General features: G+C 42.8%; 1 protein-coding gene across 1 annotated transcript in view; it reads right to left on the bottom strand.

The window, feature by feature from the left end:
- Positions 1-25,074, bottom strand: part of CDYL2 (chromodomain Y like 2) — a 212,081-nt gene that overhangs the window by 6,888 nt on the left and 180,119 nt on the right. The window contains exons 4-6 of the mRNA XM_060185123.1: positions 16,919-17,091; positions 9,912-10,122; positions 3,246-3,389 (exon numbers count right to left, since the gene is read on the bottom strand). Of these exons, the coding sequence (XP_060041106.1) occupies positions 3,246-3,389; positions 9,912-10,122; positions 16,919-17,091 (528 nt within the window). The remainder of the gene's footprint in view (positions 1-3,245; positions 3,390-9,911; positions 10,123-16,918; positions 17,092-25,074) is intronic.

Raw genomic sequence — 25,074 nt, 5'->3', positions numbered from 1 at the left:
TTGGTGGGTAGGGGGGTAGCTAAGAGGGAAGAGTGCATTCCTCACATACATCAGATCTTGGGTTTGATCCCTGATGCTACATATGACCAAGCAGTGCTCTGGTCTGTCTTTCTCTTTCCTTCATAAATATATATAAAAGAGCTTTGCCTTTTTTATTGCCTCTAGGATTATTGTTGGGACTCGGTGTCTGCACTATGAATCTGCTGCTTCTGTGGACATTTATTTATTTATTTTGATAGGACAGAGAGAAACTGAGAGGGGAGGAGAAGATATAGAGGGAGAGAGACAGAGAGACACCTCCAGACCTGCTTCACCACTTGTGAAGCGACCCCCCTGCAGGTGGGGAGTCAGCGCTCAAACAGGGATCCCTGCTCAGGTCCTTGTGCTTCTTAATATGTGTGCTTAACCCAGTGCACCACTGTCCGACCCCAAGAGCACTGTCTTTTACCCAAGGGTTACATAAACTCAGTATCACTGACTATTAAGTATCCTGCAAAGTTTGGAAAACTCTGCTTTCACCAACTTGGGCTTCACTATGTGTGGAATGAGAACAGTGATACCTAACTGAAGGGTAATTGGGGTGCTAGAGTAGGATAATTAAATGGATTAATGGTTGTCAAAGTATCCATATGCTCCACCCCAACAGTGTCCCCTTTGTTCATATCTAGTAAGAAGAGCATAGTAGGGCTGGAAAGGTATCTCAGTATCAGGCCACAGGATTTGCATGCTAGAGAGCCTGGGTCTGATGCCCATGACCACATATGCCAGAAGTGAGTAGTGCTCTTGTCTCTCAGAAAAACAAATAAATTATATGTATATGTATGTGTATACGTATACGTATACACATACACATATACATATACATCCTCCAGGATTATTACTGGGGTTCAGTGCCTGCACTATGAATCCACTGTTCCTAGAGGCCATTTTCCCCATTTTTGTTGCCCTTGTTGTTGTTGTTATTGTCCTTGTTGTTGTTGGACAGGACAGAGAGAAACCGAGAGAGGAGGAGAAGACAGAGGGGGAGAGAATGATAGACACCTGCAGACCTGCTTCACTGCTTGTGAAGTAATCCCTCTGCAGTTGGGCAGTGGGGGCTCAAACTGTGATCCTTACACCAGTCCTTGCACTATGTAGGCGTAACCTGCTTTGCTACCACCTGGCCCCTCAAACAAATATTTTTAAAAGAGAAGTAGTAGTTACAATCATTGTAAGAATGAGCAATAATAATTATCAGAGAGTAATAATGATAGCAAGAGTGGTATTATAATATCATAGTACTAATTATATTGGGGTATCAGAAAAGTCATGATGCATTTCTGCATAGAAAAAAATATGTCATGATTTTTCTAACAGCCTAACAGTATCAATAATAATGATGATGATGGTGATATTAGAAACTATGCTGTGGTATTACAATAGTAATAACAGTGATACAATAGTAATAACAGTGATACAAGTATTCTAAAAATAGCAATAGTGGTACCAACAAAGTGATGAGTAATAATGACTATAATAATCATACATAAAATAGCAACAATACCACTATGATTACCAATAGGGTCTCTGAGAAACACTGTTATTTCATTCTTCCACTCATTTCTCAAGATCACTGTATGAAAAGGCAGTAATCTTTTCATCTCCACATCTCTCATGAAGGACTAGAAGCTGAATGAAATAGTGGTCAGGTGGCCTGTGGGTGTGGCGTAAGAACCTTTGATTCTCACAGGAGCTCAGCCAAAGGCCCTGGCAAAAAGTGAAGTGTTTCAGCATCCTTCCCCAGCTTCCATCTGCCTATGCTGGTACTTTCAGTCTCTTCAAATGCTTTGAAACAGAAAGTAGCAAGACACGAGGCTGCCTGCTCCAGCAGCTGAAGAATGGCTGTGATCTAATTCTTGATCTTGGGCTGAGCTATAAAGTGGTGAGCATGGGCTGCCACAGTGTCTCCTTTCTCCCAGAATCTCCTAAGAAATCTATGTCCCAGAAGTTCTAAGGTAATTCCTCTCTCAGACAAATCAACCCAAAGCTCCCAGATTTCTGACAACTGGAAAACTTTCCTTGTAACATTTCTTCAATAGTTATTTTCATCAGAGCTACTCCATTGATCAAAACCAAATTCCTTGATGGAGTTTGTGGCCTATCTCCTACCTCCTTCTCAGTCTCATGGTGGCTCAAACATCCTGCATGCCTGCTCACACCAGCTATGAGATATAGCTTAAATTCCTCCATGAGGTTTCTGAAATGTTCCCTCACTCCCACTGTTTGCTCTGCTAAGTATTTGACTTGCTTCTCTGCAAGCTGACCCTGACACTGTCAAACATTCTGTTTGTTCAGGACCACAGGGTGTCCCTAGACTGGGAATTTTCAGAGACAGAACTAGGAGAATCACAAGCAGAGTGGGACAAGCTGGCCATAACAACAAAATAATTCATCAATCATGACCAGTACCATGAAGCTTCCAGGGATCCGCGTTTATAGCTGATGGCTCACAAATGCTGGTGAGGTGCACACTGGATGTGCATGGCAGTGGATTGAGGGTTTGAGGGTTGAGAGTACAAAGGGAGAGGGGAGGGAAAGTCTGGTCCCATAGATCCAGACCAGTACCTCTTTGACTCCAAAGCACAGAGTCCGAGGTCCTGCTGTTCCCAGAGAACCTTCTCATTTCCTGAATGGCCCATTCAGCTCTAGGAGCAGCCTCTTCTCTGCCTTTCAACAGGATATTTCCATACTGTGTTCAGAGTGATTTTATGAGATAAAATTGACATTTAATTAAAACCTAGCACCTCTGTGGAGGTGTTATTTATCTATTTTTCAGTGTGTCTTCTGAGTCAAGCAGTGATGTTTAAATGTGTCAAGTGTTTGGTGGGCAGCAGTGAGGACATATATGGGGGGGGTGGGACATTTATAGATTTCTCTCATCACCTCGCTGGGCTCCTACCCATTTGGGCTTCTCATTTCTTTGGAAACTATTGGTAGTGGATGTTTTTATGTGTGTCTGGGACATTGTTTCATGGATACATACTCTACCCTGAGCATAAATTTCACCTGTGAGGTTTCCAAATGGGAGATGATAAGGATATTGAATATTGCTGGCCAAGATGAGGCATTTATTAAATGACACAGGTCTTTTGTGTACTCCATGCAACCTTTGGGGAATCAATTTTGTTCCTTTTGAGCCTCTCACTGCCCTCACCTATAAGTTGGACCAGCTGCAAGAATAAGCTCAGGAAAAAAGGGGGACTCACCACTGCACTGCAGGACGCCATCTCCTTGACCCGCAGCATGACCTCCTGGCTGAATGTTGTTGGCCAGAAGACCTGGGACACCAGTCCTCTGCTACATGCTTCCTGAGCAGTGAGCTTGCGGCCACAGAACAGCATTTCGTTGGCCTAGAAAAGCAAACTCAGGGTAAGGCTGAGAGCCTGGGTTTCTCCTACACTTGCTAGAGTCCCAGGACCTCACTGCAGGCATCTGCCCCTGCACTCCAGGCAGGACTACTAAACAGAGCTACATGCAAGTGGCTTATAACTTTGTATGTTTTTCTGAGACAAAAGTACATGGCTCTCACTATTTTTTTTGTAAAGAAGTTGTGTATCTTCCATGACTTGGTCTGCCCAATATCACTGTCAATGTTAGGCAGCAGAACTATGGGAGTGGGGAAAAAGCTTGGGCTGAGTGCATTTCAGAGCTGGTATCTCAGCCATAAAGACTGGTCTGGATGAATAGATGACCTAGCCTAGATGATGAAGCTCTGAGAGCTGTTCACACCAGAAGTGGTGGGAGAGCTGTTTTCCCCCTCTGGATACAGGCGACAGCCAGTGAGCCCAGGATACTGCTATGTCCCCCTTCTGCACAAAAATGTATCCTCACAGGAAGGAGGGACAGAGAACAAAGAACACAGTGCTAGAATTTCTAACCCCCCACCCCCTCCTGCCTATGGAGACTCCTTCTCTGAACCTGGCAATTAATTGAACCATTAAATCCCCCCATTAATCCAATTAAACTTTTTTCCTCACTGACAACCAAGAAAGTCCAAAGTAACAAATACCATACCACCAAGGTGGAGAGGTGAATATCTCCCCATGAGCCTGGGTTGTGCAGAGACACTGCCCCATGGTAAAGAGTGGAAAACACCCCTGCCTTCTGTGGTATCCTTTACAACTCACTTAGGGACTGGTATCCAAATACCATGCTCTTACAACCCCTGGATCTACATACACATGGGCTACACCTTTTTTCTGCTTGTCACAGATGAGTCACAGTGACCCAGAGGCTAATTTTTCATGCCGAATAGTGTACTTTGGAGAAGTCTAAAGACAAATAAATGCCACAATATTTTAGTGACACCTTTGTCTTAGGAAGGAGAAAGGAGAAAAAAACTCAGCAAAAGGAGCCAAACAGGACATAGCTGGTAAGGATATTTCAACAGTAACATTCCTGGAGTTTCAGAAATGAATGGAATATACAAGAGAAAGATAAGACTACACTTTTGACATTCTTGTGATCACAAAGGACAGGAAGAGTAGAACCATGCCAGGGCAAAGCTCAGATCTAAAGGGGAAGTGTATGCTTCCTGGGCTTGGGGCTTTTTCGGTTCTCTACCACCAAGGAGACTGGGGTCTGAAGCTCCCTGAGGTCCTGAATCTTGGTAACTATATTGTCCCACCTGTCATGCACCATGGTGGTGCCAACAGATTTGGGTTTGACAGTTGTCTCAGCTAGTCTTTTATTGCTACTCTTATTTCAAGTGACCATCAAATAGTGAGTGACAAGCCCACATATAATGTGAATGGAACGGGGTATTTAAAACCCTCCGAGGCTCACTTTGGAAGCCCTTGATAGGAATTTTCTTCAGCCTCTCACCCCCAGAACTTTATGCAATGTGTAATTTTCTATCCTATCTACAGATAGGATAGCAAAGGTTTACAGGGCTAGAGTAGAGAACAGCCTAGCCTATAAAGTCAGACACCTTGCTGTGGCTTGGGGGCTTCCCTGTGTGATCCTGAACCAATCTCTTTACCTTTCTGAACCTTGGTGTATTATCCCTCAGTGGATACCACCGAGCACCTCTGAGGGTTCACACTGAGAAGACACAAAGTAGAGACAGGGGTTATAAGGATGGAGACTTTGTGTCGCTCATTTCTGTGCTTTAAAGCAGCTAAGGTAACACTTGTACAAGCGGAGAGAGTTCACAGATATCTTTCAGTTGAAAGAAAGGAGAAGCACTGGCTAGAGGGTCACTTTAACTCTCCAGGTTTCAACTTCTTCCTATAAATCCATGGGTAAAGTGATGGCCTTTGCAGGTGTGAAGTTAGATCATTGTGCAGAAAATGTGTGGTACAGAATAAGTGGTCAGCGAAATTGGAGGTGGGTGAGTGGGGGGAGATACCTTAGCTGGGACAGTCAATTGAGTTCTCTGCAGCCTGAGTGCCCATGTGTTGTGGTGTGCAATGTGACACAATTTACAGTTTTATTTTATTTTACTTATTGATTGATTGATTGATTTATTGCCTTTCAGGGTTATCACTGGGGCTCAATGCCGGCACTATGAACGCACTGATCCTGATGGCCATTTTTTTCCATTTTATTGGATAGAACAGAGAGAAGTTGAGAGAGGAGGGGGAGATAGAGAGGAAGAAAGATAGAAACCTGCAGACTTGCTTTACCATTTATGAATAGTCCCCCTTGCAGGTGGGGAGCTGGGGGCTCAAACCTGGATCCTTGCTCAGGTCTTTGTGCTTAATACTATGTATGCTTAACTGCTTGGCCCCCTTACGATTGACACTTTCAGAATGGAAATATCAGAAACAGCAGGGGGAACCACATCTGCAACAACCTGTACAGACTCTCGGTATCAGCAGTACCTTACGGAGGGCCCACCAAGTCCTAGGAGTACTTAAGACCTAAAGGTTTCACACAGAACCTCAGTCTGTAGTGGCAAGAGACAACATATCTCCAGAATCCAAAAGCTGAGTAGTCACTGGACTCAGTTCACTGGGTTAGGAAAGAGATTGTACCTCACTGAGCTCACAAGGCTTGGAGGTTACTTGGTAGTTACTTGGGGATTAACCAGGAGTTTAATGGGAACTACCTGGGAATTACCTAGAGGAAGCCCAAGGGTTACCCAGAATTACTCTGTGGTTACTTGGGATTTACCTGGGGAAAACTTTTTAGAGTTGCTGGAATGTGAACACTTACTTAGGCAAGGAGCAAAAATGGATAGATCAAGAAAAGCTTCAGAGCATGCTGAGCCTTTCATACTCCACTAAGATAGTGTGTGTGTGTGTGTGTGTGTGTGTGTCTGTGTGTCTGTGTGTGTGTGTGTGTCTGTGTGTGTTGAACAGAAATGAGTATGAATTGCTGAAAGTTCATGGAGACCTCACTTGGTGTGGTCTGGAAAAATCAGACATGAGGGGAAGGGGTGGGTAAAAGAAGTTGTCAGGAACATCAGTCACAGCATAGAAAGCAAACAGTGGAAGGAACAAATAAAACTGTCACCAAATACGGTCACAGATGGTCCTATAATAGAAAGGTGGTGTTTTTCCTTTTATAAGAGGAGACAACCTACATCCACATATGCAGGTGCCAAGGACTTTTTGGAAGCCCAGTGCTCCTGTTCTGGAGGAGCTGAAGGAATGAATCATGTTTGTTCATTTCCCTTCTTCTAGGCACAGTTGTCACAAAGGCTACACAAGTAAACTTGAAACAACATCTTCTCACACTACAGCAATGGTGGTAAGTCTCAATAAGCAGGAAGACAGACACAGGAATTTCAGGATGCCTATTATTTTGCAGAGAAGGCAAACTTTCCTCCCTCACACCCTCCCTTTTTTCTATTGTTGATAGAGACAGACAATTGAAAGGAGAAGATAAAGATGGAGAAAGACATCTGCAGTACTGCTTCACCACTTGTAAGGATTCTTTCTTTCCTGTAGGTGGGGACCAGGGTCTTGAGCCTAGATCCTTGTGCACAGACATATATATATATATATATATATATATATATATATATATATATATATATATATATATGTTCTACTAGGTGTGCCTGGCCCCATAAAAATCAAATATTTGTGAAAACACTAAAGGACTACTGGAAAGAAATAGGAGTAAGGAGCTAGAAGTCAGTGAGCAGCCACCTCATAAGAAAGATAGGTAATGGGCCGGGCGGTAGCATAGTGGGTTAAGTGCATATGGTGTAAAGCACAAGGACCTGCATAAGGATCCTGGTTAGAGCCTCCAGTTCTCCATCTGCAGGGGGCTCACTTCACACGCAGTGAAGCAGGTATGCAAGTGTCTTTCTCTCCCCCTCTGTCTTCCCCATCTCTCTTGATTCCTCTCTGTCCTAGCCAACAACAACAACAATGATAAACAACAAGGGCAACAACAGGGAAAAAATAGCCTCCAGGAGCAGCAGATTCCTAGGGCCAGCACTCAGTCCCGGGAATAACCCTGGAGGCAAAAAAAAAAAAAAAAAGAAGAAAGAAAGAAAGAAAGAAAGAAAGAAAGAAAGAAAGAAAGAAAGAAAGACTGGCAACATATTGAGAAGTCAAGAGTTCAGTGAAAAACAACAAAACCCCAGAATCCAAGTAGTTACAAAATCCAAAATCCTGAGGAAATGTAGAATGGAATAGGTTGGGCAATTTCATGGAAGAGGTCACTGGGAATGGGATGGCACCTTCGTAGTGCTTCAGTGAGACTATAGGCTCATGGGGAGGAACAGCAGTGATCTTGTCTGCTGCAGTGAATGTGAGATCAGAACCCCCCTTTTACCTGCTCCTTTCTAGTGAGAGATGTGGGTGAGGCCTTTGCTCACATGGGAAGAAAGCTTGTGGTCACTCTTTGGTCACTCTATTTCTGAACAGAAAGAGAGCACTTTTGGATGTTATCCTGAAGAACAAGGAGTCAATAAAATGGGGAAATCTTGGAAGGGGGTGGTGATGACTGATAAAATTAACAACCCATTCTGATAGCGAGAAACTAAGAATATAAGCAGACTTATGGTGAATCATTCAACCTCTCGAAGTCTTCATTTTCTCCACCACCAACAGGGCAAGACAGGAGCAGTAAGTTCCCAGCATTGTGTGAGGCTAAGTGGAGACAGTTACGAGCAGAGCAGGGTTGAGGTGAATGTGTACAGCAGAAGGTTCTTTCTTTTTATAACTGTCAGTGGTGTCAGTTCCATAAAGGAGCAATGAAGGATGAAGGATACTAAGGGGAAGGAGGCATTCCTTATCCATCACCAACTGTTGTCATAAAAGCAGGGCTTCAGAGATAATAAGAGAGGGCTTGCAGACCTTCACATGGGAACAACGAAAGATGACAGGCAGATGTAAGTTCTGCTTTAGAACATACTGGTTAATGAGGTGGTGGAGAGGGTTCAGGTCCTGGAACATGATGGCAGAGGAGGACCTAGTGGGGTTGAATTGTTCTGTGGAAAACTGGGAAATGTTATGCATGTACAAGCTATTGTGTTTTGCTGTCAACTGTAATCCATTAATCTCCCAGTAAAAATAATAATTAATAATAATAATTATAATAAAGAACATACTGGTTAAGAACACATACAAGAACCAGACCATGTGTACATAAATCCTATAATCCTATGTAACCTCACACAACCCAACTCCCTGCTGTGACTCTATGTCCACATCTGTCACATGGGTCAGCAGCTGTCCTACTGATAATGCCAAGGGAGTGCATTCTATGCATCAGCTGTTACTGTTGCCCTGCCCCTGCCTGGACTTTCTGTTTTGTTTTGTTTTCTTACCAGAGCACTGCTCAGCTCTGGCTTATTATGGTGGTGCTGGAATTGACCTGGGACTTCAGAGCCTCAGGCACAAGAGTCTCTTTGCATAACCATTATGCTATCTACCTCTGGCCACCCCTTCCTGGACTTGTTTCTGGTTGAAACTGGTACAGAATCTGACCAAAGTCAACAATGGACTCTCCCACTTCACTCCATCACCACACTGACCGGTGCATGACACAGCAAGTTTCTCAACTTTGCTAACCTGAACTTCATCTGTAACATGAAAATCATAATCATTTTTTTCTTGGGGCTGAGAATGCCTAGGAAGTACTCAGCCTACAATCCCTTCCCTCTTCTTCCTGGATACACATCAGGACTACATTTCCCAGATCCCTTTGCATGAGTCCTGACCAATAATATTTAAGTAGAGGTGAAAGCACCAGCCCTCCTCCTCATGATAGGCCTGGCCCACAAAACCTCTGGGTTCTGCTCTCCTCCACTGGAGAAGATATATGGGTCCCCTCCCAAGAAAGTGTGAACTAACTTTCTGTACTGGGCAAAGACTAAGAAAGGAATTTTTGTTGTTTAGACTCCTGATATTGTTGGTTTACTTGTTAAAGCATAATATCTATACTTCTGAGGCTTTTGTGTACAATAAATGAGACAATGCATATAAAATGTTTAGGTAAACTAACTTAATTTAGCTATGAATGGACTTTGTTTGCTTTAAGTATTTAGCTAAATGTGTAGTTAAGTAAACTTACCTATATTCTGCCTCTCTATACAAACTATATATCACTAAATATTATATATATATATATATACATATATATTTCTATTTTTGTTCCCTTAAAGAAACAAAATACATGTTGAGCATGTGAACAGAACAGCAGAATAGTCATTTTTCTCATCTTCATTCTCTCCTGCTTCTGGTGTCTGCTCTCACAGCTGGAAGACTGTGGCATTGGCTTAGCCTCACTCCAGCTTCTCTGAGGAAGCAAAGAGTGAGAAGAGCAATAGATTCACAGTCTGGGAACATCCTAAGCTTTTATGCACACAAAGGACCACAGCTTAAAGCCAGGATGGAGGAGAGGTCTTGCTGGGAACTGAATCCAGGCACCCCAGAAAGGGAGCTCACTAGAGAAAGGAGGAAGCTTACCAGTGCGACTCCCAGGATCTGGGGAAAGGTGTATGAGGAGCAGCCGGCAGGTGTGAGGCGGATGGTGGCATAAGGGGTCTGAAACCAGGCCTTCTCGCTGGCCCACACGATGTCACAGAGGGGCAGGATAGAGGCTCCAAGGCCCAAGGCGGGCCCGTTGATGGCTACCACGATGGGCTTCTTAAACTGGATAAAGGCCTTCACAAAGTCCCTGGGAAAAGAGAGAAGGCCCTTTGTCACAATGACCACCAAGGCACACTGAGAACCATTTGGCACTCATGAACTTTGCCACAGCTGAAATAAGCTTCTTGGGATGCTGTGGGACACCCATAGGTCATCAATGGTGTGTGCCAAGCTGTCTCACCCAGGCATCAGTCCACTGAGCTGCAGTCACAAGTTTAGCAGACTCTGTGGTTGGTGCTAGACTTCCAGAGGGATACTACTGGGTGGCTGTCTGCCCTCTTTTACCCAGATGGTCTCAGGTCTTTTCCATTGTTCCAGCACTCCACCCAGTTAACACCCCATTCTATCCTCAGAAGTCTCCTTCTTCTTCTTCTTCTTCTTCTTCTTCTTCTTCTTCTTCTTCTTCTTCTTCTTCTTCTTCTTCTTCTTCTTCTTCTTCTTCTTCTTCTTCTTCTTCTTCTTCTTCTTCTTCTTCTTTTTTAAAGAAGTACAGCATGTGTGTGGATCTGGGTTCAATCCCTGGCACTGCAGATGATAGACTCGTGCTACAATTTGCCTGTCTGGCTTTCTCTTTCACAATAATAACATAAAAATAAGAAGCCATGGTTTGGACAATAAATTACATGGACACCCTAGATATTAACATGTTATATCTATCCTTTTTTCTTTTGCCATCAAGGTTACTGTTGTGGCTGCTGGGTGCCTGCACAATTAACCCACCACTCTCACCAGTCATTTTCCCTTTCTTTTTTCTTTTTGATAGAGACAGAGAGAAACTTAGATGGACAGAGGAGCTAAAGAGGGAAAGAGAGAAAGACACCTGTAGCCCCTGCTTCCCCGCTCAGGAAGCTTCACCCCTGGTGGCTTGAATCCAGGTCTGTGCACATGGTAATGTGAGTCCACAATAAGCTGTATAATGTTCAGCCCCCTACATCTACCCTAATGATCTCCCTACAGCTACCTTAATGATCTACCTTAAGGAAGACAATCTGAATGCTAAGGTCCAGAATCAGAACTAAAAGGGGGGTGGTGGTAGCAAGGAGGCACTTTTTGACCTCAGGAAGAGCCAAATATATATTCTAACCACACTGAATAAATAGAATAAATAGCTTCAGGAGGTATGAATTCCTCATTATTGAGGCTTTTCTAATTTTGGCTTAATGACCACTTTGGCTGATGTTGTGAATGGAATTTGAACTTTAGGTAGTGAGCATGTGTGGGAATTGATGATATTCAATGTTTCTTAAAATATTGGTTGTAAATTACCCAAAATGATGCAAGATTCATCAAAGATGACTCTAGAATGCTGACAAGGTATACCTGTCTGAAGTTCGATATAACCAAAATTGGGGAAGTATACTGGGCTCTGCTGGAGGTGTAAGGCATTTAGAAGTGTAGTTACAGAGTTATGGAGTGTTATGTATCCCCAGTCTTCTGCATCAAGCAAGGCTAGTAAATCTTCTCAACTTATTATGGAGAGCCCTGCGATAGTTTTTACTTCCTTTGCCTTGTAGTGTTTTTATTTATTTATTTATTTTTGCCTTTCCCCTAAATTCTTCCTAAGATCTAGAAAAAAATAAATTATTGTCATCTGGGTCTTAGTACTGGTACTATGACACTATGAATCAAACTGTTCTCTGTGGCCATTTTTCCTTTTTTTTTTTTTTTTTTTGTGGAGTGAGAGAGACCTGCAGACCTGCTTTACTACTTGTGAAGCTTCCTCCCTCCAGGTGAGAATGGGGTGGGTGGGGGCTTGAACTTGGGTCCTTGTGCATGGTAACATGTATACTTAACTGAGTGTGCCAATGCCCAGTTTCCAAAATCTAGAAATTTTTCAGTTATCTAGACAAGAAGGGAAGATCCAAAATGTCTGCTAAAGCCTGAATTTTTCATAATTCTCAGATGAAGATTGGGAATTTATAAGAACTTACAAGAATAAAATCTAAATTCCTGACCTCACTCTTGGTCTGCTTCTATTTACATCTCCAGGCTTACCTACTGTCTCTCTCACCCCTGCTCACTATGCACGTGCTGCATGGGCCTTCTGAGAGTTCTCTAAACACAACCTTATCACAATTTGCAATTATCCCAATTATTTGCTTGCTTACCTGTTGTTGCATTCTCCTCCCTTCAGCTATTTAAGTAAACCCATGGGTCTGTCATGTGCACTGATGGGTCACCATACATAGTAGAATTAGTCATTCAGTAAATGACTGTTGAATACATATTGTAATCTCCCAGAACAAGAACAAAGACTACAGTAGTGTGGCAATGATGAACTCATCATCCACTTGGATTCACTTCCCTTTCTTCCTAAACACATTGCTAGAATACATTTCTTAGCCTTCCTTGAATTTATTGCAACCAGGAAGCCAAGTACTGGCCAATGGGATAAGAAGAAACAGATATCATGTATAGGCTTGGTGGAGACACCTGCAACCACACACTCCTTAGAACCCTTTCATCCTAATGAGCAGTGCAGTTTCAGAAGACATTTGCAACTTACAAGTGGAAGGAGTCTGGATTCCTTAGTCATCACTTGAAAGATAACCAGGAGTTAATTAGTCATGTCAGTTTTAGGTTCACACATATGGGGAGGGGCGTCCTATCATAATTGAGCTATTACATATACTTGATTCACCAGCTAATACTTAACTAATAAAAGCGTTGAGCTGTTTATACTGTCTCAGCTGATACTCTTTTCCCTCAACTTTTAGAAAAAGTGCAGGTATTCATTTTGATATGTTGTGATCGGATTCAACTCTGTACAGGCTGCATATTGTGCAGCTGGGATGGGGGTATCTTATCACTGTATGTCATTGGGAAGACATCACCTTAAACCCAGATTTGTATATTTCCTGACTTTAGAATGATTCTGATGAAAGGGTGAGTATCTTTTGGGTCCCAAAAGCAGCTGACCCTAAAAGACATAGAGAAGGAGTCCTGGCATCAGATCCTTCTAATTCCTGGTTTTCCAATAGCCCATTACCTAACTTTCTAACTTCAAGGCAACAATCCCTTGTCTGAACAAGTACGTTTCACGAAATGAAGTCTGGAGTTTATGAAGGATATAGGGGTTATTTTGCTTTGTTTCAGAGAGACAGAGAGGGAAAGAGGTAGAGGGAGAGAGTAAAAGAGACCATAGCACTGAAGCCTCCTTCAATGCAGTGGGGACTGCTTTTGAATCTCGGTTGAACACATGGAAAAGCAGTGCACTATCCAAGAGATATTTTTCCAGTCTGAAATAGGGCCTCTTTACAGGGTCCTTAGAACCACAGGGTTTGGATGACTGTTAGCAGACATTCCACTCTCAAATGCCTCTATTCAGTTCTGGAATTTGGGGTTTCATTTTTGGGAGGGGCTTCAGTAGCCATCAAGCCAAATCTTAGGTGTGGTACAGAACTCCCTCCCTAACACCTGAAGATGCATCACCCAGCTTACATGAAACATTTTCAATAAAAGAGGATTTTCCCTGTTAAGACATTTTATGTGAACTTCTTAAATATCCCCTACACTTGGTTCATCATCCACAGGACAGTCCTGCAGAAGCTGATCCCCATTCTCATGGTCTTCCAGAGCCTTTCCTTTCTAGAACCCAGAGCCTTTCACTCTATGGCTTCCAACTTGAGCTCTGTGTTCGAACAGCAGGGCTCCTCAGGAGGGATGAGAGAACAAGTACCCACAGCTCCAACCCTCCAATCCTAGCCCCTGCTATTATCATCCAGGCAGCTTTGTCAGCTCATTTCCTGGATATAAAAGTGATGTAGAGACAGAGACTTCCCTCCCCAACCTTTCCTCTCACCTCAAGCAAAAAGATCTCTATCAGAAAGGCCCAGGGACAGTGGAGGACAGATAACAAACAGGATATTGCATTACAGACCATGCCTCTGGGAGAGGCATGACTCATGGCTATGGGCTGTGCTGGGGAGGTGGCACTGTCATCCTCAGTGTTATGGGTGACCCTGATGACCATGGCCCTCAAAGTTTCCTTCATTCAACCTGCACCCTGTGGCTTCTGGCCATAAGAGTTGCTGCTCTGATGAAGTTTTGGGGTGGGGTAGTAGTACTGACATCTTGGACAAGTTGCCCAATCTCTGGAGCCTGTTTTTCCTTATTTTAAGTAGGGTGCATCCCACGGGGCATGTGAGAACTAAAGAGAGTGCACACAGGACCTGTCACACAGACTGCCCTGATTGTTGCTGCTGTATTGATGCTCAGTGCTGCTGCTGGGATGGGAACAATACAATATCATTCCACTCTCAGAATGGAAGCAGCTCTTGGCTACAAGAGACTCAGATGCAAAATGTTGTTCAAGGGGATGTTTTGGATTTTACCTGGAGCAACTGCCATTCATTTGGGGAATGGGTTACTTATTCCCTTTAGGAATTAGAGGCAGCCCTCCTATTGTGCAGATCCACAGTTAAGCTGGCTAGTCTGGGGCCTCTGAGCCTGAGATGTGCCTGGTGACATTATCCTGGGATCCCCCCAAGTTGCTTTAAGAGTGCACTCCACTATTAGGACTAGACTAAGCTAGAAGTAGCAAGAGGAGTCAGAGCAAAATTGCATAATGTACACCAGAAGTTCATTTGGGCGATCTCATTATTCCTTCCATCGTTTTTACTGTTCCCATTTTGCAGACGCACCAACAGGTTTTGGCAGTTCCCAACACACCCATGGCTGCAAGACTGGCTTGCAGTGGAGGTAGATTTGCTCAGGCAGCCTGCTCCTGAACTCCACACTGATTATGGAAACCACCTTTAAGGAGGTGCTGTGGGCAGTCTCTCTTTTTCAGGATGAGGTCGTGGCATTGTCCAGGTCATGTGTAGAAATTTCTGCTGAATGAATCACCCAAGCTTGTTGCACATCTGCTAATTCATTCAACCATCTGCAGAGCATACTGGGCCATGTGTGTGGCCATTTTCCTCAGAAACAATGAGGAGGGGGTGACAGCACTGCTGAGAAGTGTCTGGGCCCTGGAGGCTGACCCAGCTAAGAGTATATTCCAAAAAGAAGTGCATGGATATCAGTGGGTTATATGTTTCTGTGGCCAAAAAACATTTGAGCCATGAGAGGTGCCCACATTTTTTCACAAGAGACTTCTCATACAGGAAACTCTGCAGGTGTGGGGACAGAACTACTGTGTAGTCTAGACTCACAGTGCTTTGCCAGAAATCTAAAACGTTCCTGGAAATGCATCTCTGCCACATCATGTCCCAAAACTCTGAGTGTGGCCTCTGAAGGGAGCACCCTGAGGCGAGTGGACTGAGGTCTTTCTATACAAGTTGGTAGTAATCAGCCAGCCTGCATCACTTCCAGATCCCACAGCAAGGTAGTCTGGGTTCCCCCAGAACACTTCACCCCTCCCCTCCTTGCTTCACCTTTCTCTTCACCCTCTTTCTCTCATAACCATCTTTTCTCTTGAAAAACAAAAGGGATCATTTTATTCTTCAAACAGTAAGTGCTCTCAGTAATGGTGCAGAAACCTCTTGGCCAAGACAGATTGAAGTTCTCAACTGCACTGCACATTAGAACCACTGAGGAATCCTAAACCCAGAGATGTGCTGGCCCTGCCCCAGACTGATTAATTCCACATCTTCTGGGGTGGGGGGGGGTGGGGTTACTGCCAAGCAGCTGGGGTTTAAAAGGCTCCCTGGGGACTCCCTGTGCTGCTAGAACTAAGAATTGTCAGTCCAGGGGACATCCCAAAACCCTCTCCTTGAGAGCCTGCCAGTTCAGCAGTCGGGACTTTTTGCTCCCTTCGATGCACAGGAAGGAATTCCCTCTGCCTTCTTGTCTTCTGCTGTGCCTGAGAGAAGCTCACTTGCCTGATGAGAATATCTGAATTTCACTGGCTGTAGTTCTCTAAAGGTGCACTGATGTGTTCCCTCTTTCCTTGACATGGGGACTTTTACTTTGGAGTCCCCTGCCTTACTACTTAGCCAGGCAAGTTAAAGACAATTTTGGCTCCAGGTCTCAACCTCATTCACAACTCACTACAGCATTCCACAGCTAATGATTTAACGTCTGTCTGCCTCTTTCCTCTTCTTCTCTATTGGTTTGGTTATCTAAGACCTCATGAGACCAAGGGGTATGCTGAATCAGCACTGGGTCTAAACATGGTGCAGCTGCAAGCACCTACCCTTCCCATGCTGGAAGACTAATAACAGCTGTGAGTTCAGCTAAAAGCCCTTGTCAGAAGTCAAACTTATTTGCTTTTAATAATGTGTAAAGTATGGAGAAAGACCTACCCTTCAATGTCCCCAAAGAGAAATTTATTTTAGGGATAAGTTAATACTCTCAGGATCCCAACTTTTATCTCAAAGGTATTTAGAGAGGTGGAAACACCCCCCATCTCCACTGGGTCTGCAAAAGCACAGCTGTCCAGAAAACCCCTCCCTGCTCCTCTCCAGTGATGAACCATGTTAGTTCCAGGGTACAGGAGCATCCAGAAGATCAAAGATTTCACCATCAAGCAGAGGCAGGAGAGTAGTATGGGTAAAATATGGATAATATCAGATGCAAGGTTTCATGAGAACTAAAATCTCTCCTTGACGAGAAGAACAAAGTGGTACATAACCCAGAAAGAGAACAAAGACATCCTTAATTGGAACAGACAGATACATTATGCCTTCCAAAAATTCAAATTTCAGGTAAACAACAACCAATCTGTTAGTGTACATATGACCCACACATAGCATGGGATATACATATGCAAAATATGTTGTTGTTTGGAATGTATATTTAACTGAGCAGGCTGAATTTTTATGTGCTAAACTTGGCAACGCCATGCAGGTCTAGAAGTGTCCAATTGAGGCAAAGCTCACCTGATGGCTTCAGCAATCCGGGTACTCTCCTTCCGCCGGTCACTGGACAAACGGCCTATTAGGTAGGAGTAATCCAGTCCGCTGCAGAACACACTACCCACAGCGCTGAGTAGTAGCAGCTTGCTGTCGTCTGTGGCAGCATTGCAAAGTGCTCGTCGGACCTCCTTCATGATCTGCAGGCAGAGATGGATGTTCAGAATATTAAGGTTCTCAGATCTCATCACAAAGAGACAAGTAAACCTGTGCAGGGATCTTCCCTGAACAAGCAAAGAATCACCAAAACCAAGACTCCCCTGGGCCTTCTTGAAGCAGGTGAAGATGGAGTCACTGGCTACAGACTTGGAAGCCTGGATTGAAGTCATTTAATCCATAGCAAATCATCATGCAGCATTAGCTTGCTTAGTCCTAAGTCAAGATGTGGAAAGCCACGGTGAGGTATGAAAGTCATCTCCAAGAGGTCCAGGTTAACTATACACACGGCCAACCTTAAATCAACTATGACTCTCTTTAATTCAACAAAGACAACACATAAGTGGTACATGAGGAGTGGGCTTTGGTATAGCTCCATAATATGGTGAAGATGCTAAGAAAAATAACGGCCAAACATAAATTTTGTATCAAGCTAGACTATCAGTTAAAAGCAAGAGTAAAAACTAGTTATTTTCTATAAAAGTGTTTACTGGTCCTAAAACCAGTAAACTCTCACTGAAAGAACTAAAGAAGATTTACTTCAGGAAGAAGGTGTATTCAGAAAGAAAAACTCACATGCAAGGAACACCAGAACCAGCATGGAAACAGGGGAATGCATTGATAAATCAATTTAAGAACTAACTATAAAATTCTAATATTGATTCCTATAAAATAAATAAAAACTTTAAAAATCACAATATTGATATTGATTACTTGTGGTGGAATAAGTAGAAGGCAGAACTCCACCTATGCAGTAATATTGTATAAGATGAGAGTTGGGATTGTAGCAGTAGTTCATGGTTATAGGCTAAAGAGTTGTGAAGAGGAAGTGATTTTATGTGGACTTTGGTCAGTGTACATAGCTTAAGGATGGCATCTTAAAATATAATAATTGAGGCCAGCTGAGTGCACATACTATAATGTGCAAGGATCTGGTTTCAAGCTCTTAGTCCCTACCTGCAGGGGGAAAGCTTCTTGAGTAGTGAAATAAGTCTGCAGGTATCTCTCTGTCTTTCCCTCCCCTTTCAATTTCTGTCTCTTATCAAATAAATTAAATATATATATATATATATATATATATATATATATATATATATATCATAATGAATGGAGATGAGGTGATATAAAGAAATGTCGGGCTGAGCTTCACTAACGGGAGACAGACGACCAGGGACTCATGGCTGGGTTGTACGCAGTATCTCTTTATTCATGCAGGACGCAGTGCAATCTATACCAAGCTAAGCTAAAACCAACAACTAACTAAAACGAACAGTGTTGTCTTTATATATACTTCCCAAGTAGGGTGTGAACAGGATATGACGCAGAGAGGGTGGAGAGAAAAGTGACTGGTGAAAATCAGGGTGTGACAAGGAGAGGATCAGGGTGTGACAAGGAGAGGGGGTGGAGCAGGTGAGAATTGTACCACTAAACCACCAATGCCCTGGAGGGAAGGTGGTGCTTTATGTAAATGTAAAAGTGATTTATGTAAATAGACAGCAGTGGTTATGTAAATAGAATACAGTGGTTATGTACATAGAATGCAGTGTTAAGCAGGGGGGATTTAAACCAAATGAAACAGAAGGGGTTTTTAAAAGCAGAATTAGAAGATACCAACAAAGAAAGATTAACCACCCATTCCAATAAAAATTAAAGGAGAAGGGAGTTGGGTGGTAGCGCAGCGGGTTAAGCGCAGGTGGTGCAAAGTGCAAGGACCGGCATAAGGATCCCAGTTTGAACCCCCGGCTCCCCACCTGCAGGGGAGTCGCTTCAAAAGCAGTGAAGCAGGTCTGCAGGTGTCTATCTTTCTCTCCGCCTCTCTGTCTTCCCCTCCTCTCTCCATTTCTCTCTGTCCTATCCAACAACAAAGACATCAATCATAACTACAACAATAAAATAGCAAGGGCAACAAAAGGGAATAAATAATAAATAAAAATATCTAAAACTATTAAAGGAGAAAAGTAATTGCTGAAAGTATCAAGTACTTGCCTTGGGGGAACTGATAAATAACAGGAGATAATAAGTGAACAGATTGTTAAAGATGCAAGCTTAATTATCCATTAGAGTTAAAGATATGATGGGGAGATACTATGTGAGCAGGATTTTTATTATAGTTTTAAAAATATATTTATTTGTTTACTTATTTATGAAAGGAATAATAATGGACAAGAACACTTGCTCAGCTCTGGCATAAATGGTGCCAGGGATCTCACACATACATATCCTGTGCTGAGCCACCTCCCTGGCCCTTGTTTAATTATTCTTTGAAAAGAATCCTCCACTTAATAAATACTTCAAGGTGCTACAGATTGCGTATAACATTTTTTTTTTTTTTGCTTCTAGGGTTATCCCTGGGGCTTGGTGCCTGCACTATGAATCTACTGCTCCTGGAGGCTATTTTTTCCTTTTGTTGCCCTGTTATCATTGTTGTCGTTATTGTTGTTGGATAGGACAGAAAGAAATTGAGAGTGAAGGGGAAGACTGAGAGGAGGAGAGAAAGATAGACACCTGCAGACCTGCTTCACTGCTTATGAAGTGACTTCCCTGCAGGTGGAGAGCCGGGAGTTCCAACCAGTATCCTTATGCTGGTCCCTGAGCTTTGCACCATGTGTGCTTAGCTCTGCTGTGCTTCCACCTGGCCCCCTCAACAACATTTTATTCCAAACAAAAATCTGGCAACATAGTAACTCCTTGGTTATGCCTACCCTGCAGGTGTGCTGGGAAGACTTGAAAAAATGGGTAAGTGGCCCAAAGTGACCCTTAATGTTGTTTTCGATGGGTTATGTTGTTTTCACCGGGCTGGCTTCATAGGTGGGTAACAGATGACCAGGGACTCATGGTTGAGCTGTAGGCAGTATCTCTTTATTCATGCAGGACGCAGCACAATCTAAGACGAGCTAAGTTAAACTCAAAGTACAGTACCGTAAAACTCACAATGCTGTCTTTATATATACTTGCCAAGTAAGGTGGAAACAGGATGTGACATAGAGAGGGTGGAGAGAAAAGTGACTGGTGAAAATCAGAGTGTGACAAAGAGGGGGCAGATTAGGCGAGAATCCTATCACTGAACCACAAATGCCCTGGAGGGAGGGTGGAACTTGTTAACAGTGGTTATGTAAATAGAATGAAGTGGTTATGTAAATAGAATAGTGTTAAGCAGGGGGGATTTAAACCAAATGAAACAGAAGGGGTCTCATGTATACCAACACTTAAGAGGCAGGACCATGAAGCAGATCTCACCTCAACAACCCCTCACTAATACCACACTGTAGGATGACCTAAATAAACGCATGGATTTTTGTAGGGGGGAAAAAAGGGCTTGATATCAGTCTGAATCCAGAATTTCCCAGCTGTGTTCTGTGAGGACAGGAGAAAGACTTTCCATTCTAACAGCACAGAAGCCACATATACTCATTTTTAACATCAAAAAATAAAAAAGGCTACTATCTGGTGGGTCCTTTAATCCAACTGCTTCTAGAAATAGATACCATCTCATCCAAATATGAACTCTGTTTCTCCAGGAGGCAAGCAAATGAAAGCCTACTGTAAAGACATGAGCTGCACCTGTACATGAGACTCAAGAGTAGTCCCTTGAGAGAGGTCACACTTACATGTCAACCAGTAAAAGCAAAAGCAAACAAAACAGCCTCCTCTTAGGAATCAAATGGAAGGTAATTCTGCATTTCATTCATGCAATAAAAGTGTTAACTCTATTTGTAATAAAAAAATACCTTTTCTTTTCTTGTATTGATCCATCTGAGCTGGTCTGACTGGTGAGGTTCCACTTTCTTCAAAGTCTCCTCACTTTATAATTGAACTATTTAAAACAGTAAATATTCTAAGAATCATTGCACACTCCTTTGCTCTTTTGAGCAGATTACGGGTACACCTGTAACTGCCTTTCCATAGTCACTTTTTAGCCTGTGACATAGAGCAGTGGCCTCAGAAGTTGTGGGTGTGCCTATGTAACAAATGGTCTTAAACCACTATGCATTTTTAAGTCCTAAATCTGTTCCTGAGATTTATTGCCCTCCTTATGCACTTGCTCCTGCTGCTAAGAGCTTGCTAGAAAAAACATACTTCTCCCCTGCTACTTGTAGCTTTTGACCTGCTATGAAGCTGAAAGTAGATAGTCAAATCTATTAGAAATGTATATAAAGAGAGAATAAGGTTGGGCCATTCTCTCTTTCATCTTATTTTTACTAGTGCTTTAATAATGGCGTACTGCATTATAAGATTACAGGAGTATAATTCCACACCATACCTACCACCAAAGTTCCTTTCCATCTTTCCATTTCATTTTTTTTTTTTTTTTTTTTTTACCAGAGCACTACTCAGCTCTGGCTTATGGTGGTTCAGGGGCTTACATCTGTAAATTTTATTTATTTGTTTGTTTGCTACTTATTTATTTTTACCAGAGCACTGCTCAGTTCTGGTTTATGGTGATGCTGGAAATTAAACTTAGGGCCTTTGATGCCTCTGGCATGAAAGACATATTATATAACCATTATGCTATCCTCCCACCCCTTCATTTCATCTTTACTGCTGAATTTGGTTCATCTCAATTGTGACCACCTTTATAAAAGCTTTCCAAAATATCCCCAACTAAATGGAATCTCTTCCTCCTCTGGACACCCTTAAGTATTTTGTCTTATCTAAGCAGTAACTAGGTCTGACTCTGCTTAGTTAATTGGGTGGTTTTGGGTAAACATACCCCATATATTTTAAACCTTGGCAGTGACACTTAAAGTGTAGGTTAGACACCAGGCCTGTGATGTCAACCCTCCAGCTTCAATACTCTGGTGAGGCCTTTCCTAGCTCATAGGACTCCTTAGTTCCATTTTGGGTGGCACACCCCCTAACAAAGTTATAGAACCTAGATACATACCAGGACCCATGAGATAGAACACATGTGCACATGTATCCATAACTAAGGGGGAAAATATATACCTTAAAGTAAAAGTAAATAATAGTCTACAGTGACTCAAGAAGTGCAGCAAGCAAGTAGACCTAAAAAAAGACAACATAAAGTACTTCGTCAAGTATTTTCTACTTAGATTTAGATACCCTCCTCACCTACTTCCTATTTAACTTCTCTCAGTCACTCTAAGGTTGACCCTGTAAGACAAAGTAAGGACTAAAAAAGATGGATAAGGGCAAAGGCAAGCACACTTTAATGATGGCCCTTTTGATCACTACCAGGTGACTCTATCATCTTGGGGCCCTAGTCAGGGAATCCTAGGATTCCCACATAGATATGATGGGCCTAGACCTCTAACAGAACCCTTTCTTCACCATCACTGGTCATCTCCATCAGGAACATAATAACCCTCTTGTGGGCCTCTACAGGACCTTGCCCTCAATGTGGAACAACAGTGGTAGAAACTGCCTCCCCACCCCCCAACCCCTGCTCTGAAGGAAGGCTGGTCAACATTCTCTACCACTCGAGGAAGATGGGTCCTGCAATGAGTGCAGCCCAGAATGTTCCTAGCTATGACCATAGAATGTGAGTTCAGACCAACATGGATGCAGAAGTTACACAGGTTCCTGTGCTAAATATGAATAGATATGGGCCCAAGGTGAGATCAATGGGGCTTACAATTAATAGTATTATATAATTTCCCCATACTTGGGAGCTACTCTTTGCCCTGATCCAGTTTTCTAGTCCTATTTCCAACTCTGGACAATACTATTAGCCCACCTGCATATTAGCTGTTGGACCCAGGCAAAAATTAGTAAAGTCATGCCCCGCCTTGGAATATACCTAAAATAGATTTGCTAGCTTCTTCCAACATGAAAACTCCAAGTCTCATCTGCTCTTTTCTTACCTTTAGATTCCAGATTCCTGATTATTAAACTATTTGATCTGCTTTCTATCTTAATGCTTTTCAGCCACCAAGTTACAGATGCTACCATGACACCAACCTGGCTCCCCTGGGCAGACGACTTCACCAATGTGTCCTGGAATCCTACCTGATAAGAGCCCTACCCCACTAGGGAAAGACAGAGACAGGCTGGGAGTATGGATCGACCTGCCAACACCCATGTCCAGTGGAGAAGCAATTACAGAAGCCAGACCTCTCACCTTCTACATTTCATAAAGATTTTTAGTCCATGCTCCCAGAGAGATAAATAGGTAACCTTCCAATGGAGGGGATGGAATACGGAACTCTGGTGGTGGGTACCCCTCTTATCCCACAATCGTGTCAATCATTATTAAATCACCAATAAATTTAAAAAAAAAAAGTAGGTTGGAGCTGTGACTCAGTTAGCAGAGTACAGGACTTGCATGTATTCGTCCTTAGATATGATCCCCAACACTTTATGTTGGAGTACTGTTTTGATCTCTTTAATACAATAAACACATATGGAAGGAAGGAAGGAAGGAAAGGGTAAGAAATGAAGGGAGAAATTAAGAGAGAAAGAAGGAAAGAAAGGAAGGAAGGAAGGAAGGAAAGAAAAAAAGAGAAAAAAGAGCTAGCATTGCACTGTAGGTAGCTCACTTGGATAGCTTGCCTGCTTTTGCGCAGGTGCCAGTTCAATTTACCTCACTGAGGGAAGTTTCAGTGCTATGGTGTTTTTACTTTTTCCCTTTCCCTCTGCCTCTATCTCTCTCTACCTGAAAAAGTTAGCTGAGAGCAGTGAAGCCCTGGCAAAAACAATGAAACAGTAGTCTACTTATCTAGATAACCCCTGTAATCCCCTAGGGCAGAATCCTACCCATAATGTAATTTAATAAATTCTTATTAAACTGAGTACACAATTTGCCTCCTTAATATACAGTCTAATGGAAGGAACATTTAACAAGTTACCACACAGACAGATGTAAAGTAATAACTGGGATAAGTTTCAGAAGGGAAGGGTGCACAGTCCTAGGAAAGCCTAGGAGAGAGAGAAAGTTGACCCTAATAGGGAGGTGAGGAAAACTCCTGTGAACTGACAACAGAGCTGAGAAAGAAAAAGGGTCCCGTAAGGTGGGGAGAGGAATGGAAGGCTGTTTCAGTCATAAAGATGGATATGTTCAGAAGCCTTGGGGGCAAGTGTGAGCATGAGAGAGAGCCAGGAGTGCAGGAGAGAAAAGTGTATGAGAAGAGATGGAGAGAGAGTTTACCAGCCACACGGGTCATCTTAAGGCTATGATTCTTATCTAGATTGATGAGGAACAACTGATGAGTTTGTGTGCATATGCACGTGCACAAGTGTTTAGAAGGAATAACTTGATAAGAATTGTACTTTATTATTTTGTTTTTTTAAATTTATTTCTTTATTGGGGAATTAATGTTTTACATTCAACAGTAAATACAATAGTTTGTACATGCATAACATTCCCCAGTTTCCATTTAACAATACAACCCCCACTATGTCATTTATCATCCTTCATGGACCTGTATTCTCCCCACCCACCCACCCCAGAGTCTTTTACTTGGGGGCAATATGCCAATTCCATTTCAGGTTCTACTTGTGTTTTCTTTTCTGATCTTGTTTTTCAACTTCTGCCTGAGAGTGAGATCATCCCATATTCATCCTTCTGTTTCTGACTTATTTCACTTAACATGAATTTTTCAGGGTCTATCCAAGATCGGCTGAAAACGGTGAAGTCACCATTTTTTACAGCTGAGTAGTATTCCATTGTGTATATATACCACAACTTGCTCAGCCACTCATCTGTTGTTGGACACCTGGGTTGCTTTCAGGTTTGGGCTATTACAAATTGTGCTGCCAAGAACATATGTGTACACAGATCTTTTTGGATGGATGTGTTGAGTTCCTTAGGATATATCCCCAGGAGAGGAATTGCAGGGTCGTAGGGTAGGTCCATTTCTAGCCTTCAGAGAGTTCTCCAGACTGTTCTCCACAGAGGTTGGACCAATTGACATTCCCACCAGCAGTGCAGGAGGGTTCCTTTGACCCCACACGCTCTCCAGCATTTGCTGCTGTTACCTTTTCTGATGTATGACATTCTCACAGGA

The sequence above is a fragment of the Erinaceus europaeus genome, chromosome 2, assembly GCF_950295315.1.
Source record: "Erinaceus europaeus chromosome 2, mEriEur2.1, whole genome shotgun sequence".
Taxonomy (NCBI): domain Eukaryota; kingdom Metazoa; phylum Chordata; class Mammalia; order Eulipotyphla; family Erinaceidae; genus Erinaceus; species Erinaceus europaeus.
This window is presented reverse-complemented; position numbering and strand designations above follow the sequence as displayed.